This window comes from Xyrauchen texanus, chromosome 24 (genome assembly GCF_025860055.1).
Source record: "Xyrauchen texanus isolate HMW12.3.18 chromosome 24, RBS_HiC_50CHRs, whole genome shotgun sequence".
Classification (NCBI taxonomy): Eukaryota; Metazoa; Chordata; class Actinopteri; order Cypriniformes; family Catostomidae; genus Xyrauchen; species Xyrauchen texanus.
Window position 1 is genome coordinate 16998512 of NC_068299.1, and position 6072 is coordinate 17004583.

General features: G+C 35.4%; 1 protein-coding gene across 1 annotated transcript; it reads left to right on the top strand.

Moving 5' to 3' along the window:
• Positions 1–342: 342 nt before the first annotated feature.
• On the top strand, positions 343–3126 carry LOC127618180 (T-cell leukemia homeobox protein 1-like). The gene is made up of 3 exons (XM_052090478.1): positions 343–811; positions 1530–1767; positions 2916–3126. The coding sequence occupies exons 1-3, from the start codon at positions 343–345 to the stop codon at positions 3124–3126; spliced, it is 918 nt and encodes a 305-aa protein (XP_051946438.1).
• The last annotated feature ends 2946 nt before the right edge of the window (positions 3127–6072 follow it).

Consider the following 6072-nt stretch of genomic DNA (forward strand, 5'->3'; position numbering starts at 1 on the left):
ATCTCCTCTCCCCTGTGTTGAAAAGGGAATCCCAGTGACTGTCACTGAACAGACTCGTCGTGGTTTTTTTTTTTTTTCAACCAATTGGGTCTTTCGGCCCAGAATTGGAGGCTTAATTTTACCCTGCCTCTTTGGCATTTTGATTGATGTTCCCGTGTCTCCATAGCTATAAGGGTAAAAGGGTGGCAGTAAAAAAGTCCCAGTTCAGCCTTTTTCGCACATACTCATGCAGTCCATGTTATTAAATAACGACAAATCATAGCTAAACTGCATTTTAGTTGCTGTAGCACGGGTGACGTGGAGAACCCTGTAGGCTTGCAGGAGCGCGCGCCTCTCCACACCATGGATCATATGGGAGCGCATCTCCACCAGACACACGCGGACACCATCAATTTTGGGATTGATCAGATTCTTAACAATGGAGACCAGGGGAGCTGCATGATCTCCAACCCCAGAATGCAGGACCTGGACTACGGATTGGGGTGCATTGTCAGCACATCCTACACTACCATGACTGGCAACTACAATGTCAATAACTCGGCTGGATACAATGGGAACTCATGCAGCGTTGGCTCGCTCGGCAGCTCATACAACATGAACTTGGGCACGAATGTTAATGGGAATTGCCTTAATTCTTCGGGAGTGATCCGGGTGCCAGCGCACCGACCGCTGAGCAGCGTTCACTCATCCATTCCCACTAATGGTGCCAAGGTGCCAAGTATGGGAAGCATGGGCACCATTAATAATCTCACGGGATTAACATTTCCATGGATGGAGAGTAACAGGAAATATACCAAAGACAGATTTACTGGTAACAGCAATTACTCCAAACATTCAGTGTTGGCATATTTATTGACCCTCCGTTCTTATTCTAAAGTATCCACAATGCATCTCGTAAAACGTGAATTCAAATTAGCCTATTTAGAATGACTTCACTGTTTAAATTACTCCATTAAAACGTATTCTCCGATTGTGTTGCTATGAAAGCATATATAAACAGCTCAAAACGGAAGATATTTCTTATAAACTTTAGTTAGGCATAAATTAACCTTCTATACACATCGTTAATTAATCATTACCAATCATAAATCATTGATAATGCATTACAATCACGATTTCTTTCAAATCCACGCTATATCTTTTTCTGTTATACTGTGTCAGGTGGTCTAAAACTCAAATAAATAATTCTAGTTTTTTTTTTATTCTTAATTAAAACATTTTTTTCCTCATATGAAAACTTAATGTTAGTCGGGATACAGCAGCAATACGTACAGTAGGGTAAGTTTTAAGAAAATTTGATTAACATTTTAAACTATTCGTTTTTATGTTTTAATGAGTAAATTGTATTTTGCGCAAATGGTTTTCCTGTCTTTGCTTGCTACGCTGAACCTATTTGACATGTTTTCTGCATGTTGTTTTAAAGGGCAAATTCATCTTTCTCCTCTGGAAGCCTCTTTTTGCTCCTCGCTGCTTGACTCTGTCGTTTTGCTGATTTATCCCGCTTGCTTTTACCCTGTCTCTCAATCCAGTGGCCATCTCACCGTTCACTGTAACACGCCGTATAGGTCACCCTTACCAGAACCGAACCCCTCCGAAGAAGAAGAAGCCCAGGACGTCATTCACGCGCCTCCAGATCTGTGAGCTGGAGAAACGCTTCCACCATCAAAAGTATCTGGCGTCAGCTGAGAGAGCAGCCTTAGCGAAAGCCCTTCAAATGACTGATGCGCAGGTCAAAACATGGTTCCAGAACAGAAGAACAAAATGGAGGTAAACTGTTGACATTTAGTAATGGGGTTTAAACTCTCTCTCTCTCGCTCTCATATGTTTTTTTCTCATTCTCTCACCAATTCCAGTGAACTAGAGTTTGAAAAGTATAGGCCAAAGCCAAGACGATATCTTAAAAACATACTAAGCAGCTATTTGTAATGCAAATATTATTAATTCAGTTAAAACATAAACATATATTGAACTGGCTCCGTTTATTTTGGAATGATCAACATATCTCAAACATATTGACAGCATTTTTCCTTCGTCGTGAAATGCTGTGTGTAAACAGGTTATATACAACAGGTTACTAATGCTTCATCCTTTAAATGAAGGCTGCTAGGCCTGGACATTGATTACTTCAGGCCGAAAGATGATCAGACATGGATGAAGATGAAGGCTGTATGAAAATGAACGAAATTTAAGTATCGGCTTTCACTGCTGCTGCTGCTAAATCAATAGTCGATATTGTGCTGTTTTTGTGCACCAATATTTACAGTCAGAGCATTGTACAAACATATAAAGGACATTTGATTAGCAAATCATTACAAATGAACATCTGTTATGGTCCGTGATTTAGCAAAAAGTGACTTGTGGGGGAAGTCCTGACTCTGACTTCTGCTAGGAACATGAAAATGTAATTTATGTAAAATAATATTTATGCTAATTTTACCATATTAAAATAATAATATTATAATCATATTCATATAATATGATATTTCATAAAATATTAATATATTGATGTAGCTATATAGGTTTATTATATATTAAAATACATTCGACCTCCAAAATAATAACAAATTAATGTAATCTGGGAACCCGTTAAAAAGAAAATGAGCTTTTGTTGGACTGGCAGTTGATGTATGTTGCGCCAAAAGTATTATGGGAAATCCACCTTATGAAATAACTACACCAAGACCCAAAATAAGTCATTTCCGCATGTTTATTTAAAAACGTTTTTTTCATGCATTATTTACTCAATTCACCAAGTCGTTCTTTTCAGCAACTCGATTCTAATGGTTGGTGATAAGCTATCATGGCATTCATGATTTCTAATCGTTGTCTAATATTGAATATTAGAAATCGTGAATTCTTATTGTCCTGTTACAATTTATGGTTTGTCTCTTGTACTTTGATCCAAACCTATACAGGAGACAGACAACAGAGGAAAGAGAAGCCGAACGACAACAAGCGAACCGAATCCTAATGCAACTTCAACAAGAGGCGTTTCAAAAGACTATCAACCAACCTGTTAATACGGATCCAATCTGCCTTCACAACAGCTCTTTATTCGCACTTCAAAACCTCCAGCCCTGGACTGAGAACACGGGGAAAATCAGCAGCGTTCCCAACAGTGATTAAGTCCAGAGCTTTGTTATGGACGTGCGATGGACCGGGAAATCGATCAACATTAGCCTACATAATATCTTCTTTATTTTCGTGAAGTTAGCATTTTATTTGTAATTTGCAATATGCAACTGACAAGCTCAACGAATAGCCAACTTAATATTCCCCATTACAGTCGAGTAGAATAATGGGAAAGCGATTTTATCGATTTCATTGTAGCCTATTTCGATTTGGAAATAAAACGAACGAATTGTAATAGCCTTTTGTTTAATTTTATCTTTACAGCCCGCAGTTGATGGTAACAATTATAATAACCTTTATTAACAAGTCCTTATCGAATAGACATGTATTAATGCTTTAGAGTTCAGTGTATAGATGTGGGCCAACATTCAAATTTTAACAAACCTAAAAATATACTAATCTAAGTTTTATTCTATTTATATGTTATTTTTTGCTAGGCTATTGTAATTAAGAATGATTAAGCATTAGCCTCTAACATATTGTTTGTTATAAACAAAGTTATTTCTAAGTGTTGCCCAATTTGTCCTTTTTTTATCACGTTTCTATGTTGGGTGTTTTTTTTTTTTTTTTTTTTTTTCTTTTTTCTTCTTCTCCATAATCGCAAATGTTGCGTATAGGCCAGCATGGAGAGATTGCATTTTTGCACGTTTGATATTTAACATTTTGTGAACAAATTCGTTGTGTGGATTTACATTAAGAAAAATAATTACAAAATCGGCTTTTATTCTCTATATTTGTGATAAATGAGGAGTGTGTGGTATATCGACTAGCACTTGTTTTGCAGAAATGGGAAATTGTTGCGACTCTGCGAATTAAAATGATTTGTGAATTTCAGATTTTATCACCCCCAGAGTTGGTCTTTCATATAGTTCGTGACCCTCATCATCATGTATCTTGTCAAAATATTCAAATTAGCCATACCATTGATACAAATTATAAAGGCAAAACGACTTATTCATACTTAACAGCAGGCATACGTCAACAGTTTTTTTTTAGTTTTCATTTTTACACAATGTTCTGTTTCTCTGAGGCAGATAAACTGCACTGGCAATCGGTTTGCATGATTTTTCCAAGTAAACATACATTTTGACTCTGAAGTACGGTTAACTAGTTACAAGCCTACACTTAACTCATCTGTGACTAAATTATCGTTGTGTTGACTTAATTTAAATTGGGTTATAACATGTATTACAGTGTAAATAAATGTATGACTGGACTCTATAGCCATTTGGACTCTACTCAGTACTAGTGCATACAGAGAAGAAGTAAAGAAGAATGGCTTAATCTTAACAGGCTCAAAGTTCACCAGAGGTAACACTAATCACCCTAATGGTGAATTATCAACCAGCTACAACAAAACAGTCATAAGAATTAAAACTATATAAATTTTTTAATTAAACATAAGTAAAACTAAATAAAACAAATATATATATATATTTATTATTTTATAAAAGTTCCCTTGTTTTAACAAACATACATAATAAATTAAAGTGTAATGGCTTATGGGTATTTCACACATTTTTCACACATTTTTTTTTTTTGTTCTTGATAATTTTGAGTTAGTAGTACTCAGTACCAACATTTACATAATGTAGGCCTACATTTTTTAGTTATGATTCCAAAATGTGAAATTTCAAGTTCTGTTTAATTAGGACCACTTACTGTAAATGTTTTTATTAATGACAACTTTACGATTTAGAGAGTAACAGTAACTTAATTAAAACTAGTATGAATAGTAAAAACATAATGTCTAGTTGAGTAAACTATTTATGAATACTATTGGTATTTACAGTGTGTGCTAGTGCTGTTTTATGCTCATAAATAAAGTTCCCCCATTTTTTTTTTCCATGAATGATTGAAAATATATGGCCAGTTCCCAGACTGGGTCACTCCAATGTTCCAATTGTTTAGCGCTTTATGTAGTTGAGAACTCATGGGGGGAAACTTTGAAGGTTTTGTCGTTTTGGAGAGATCTGTGATGGATATGCACTCGAAGTGAATGACAGGCTTGGTTGCATGATAAATGTCTTTCCTATTGCATGGATAGTGCAAAAGTGTGCATGTGATATGTGCAGATGTGAGGGTGTGACTGAAACTAGCCAGATACTTTTCCAGTACAGCAACGGAAAATGGTTTACGTTTCATCATCTCTTCCAATATTTTATAATAATCATATGTGTCTCTTTAAAAGTTCCAGAATGGGGGATATGAGGCATTTTTCCATTATCACTAATTCACAATGCAAAAGCGCAATTAAGTCCGGTATTTGTAATTCATACGCCGATCGTAGAGAAGATCGTTACGTATGAGTTTGCAGACTGTTTCCAAAAATCATTATATTTAATTGGCATTTTGAAAATTGTCGTAGTGCTGCATGTAAGACAGACTCATGCAGTCCCCTGCAGGACAAACGCAAAATTACACCTTATAATCAGTTCATGTTGCAAACCTTGAAAGTTCATGCGGGATATGCAAAGTGTATTTAATATCAGGATAGGCATTTAATTACAGGCTAATTACCAGAGCCTCGGGCCACTTGTAAGCTAATTACGTGCTAGTTAAAGGGACAATTCACACTTTATAAAAGATAAATGATCACTTCATAAATTAGGCTAGCTAGATTTGAATGCATTTTTCTTTGAAAAGTAATAGGCCTAGGCTATAACTAACTAATGGCACTAGACATGAGTTATTGCACTAAACTACATTTAAAATAAATGAATCAATTCTAGCAGGTTTTAATCTGATTCAGTAGCCCCTAGCATATTGAATCCATAATTATCCATATCGAACCAAAGCGATCATTATTTATTTTATTAAAATTAGGAAACAATTATAAATTACATTTTATAAGAGATTAGCTGTATGCGATTCTTATGCAGGCACATAACATTATGTATTTTTATATATATATTTTTTCAAATCACATTGCATTTGATA

Bases quoted from the DNA above. Each gene is read 5' to 3' on its own strand.
- LOC127618180 (XM_052090478.1), top strand. From the start codon at position 343: ATGGATCATATGGGAGCGCATCTCCACCAGACACACGCGGACACCATC. The intron at 812-1,529 runs GTAACAGCAATT...CTCTCAATCCAG, and splicing joins TACCAAAGACAGATTTACTG to TGGCCATCTCACCGTTCACT. The intron at 1,768-2,915 runs GTAAACTGTTGA...AAACCTATACAG, and splicing joins AACAGAAGAACAAAATGGAG to GAGACAGACAACAGAGGAAA.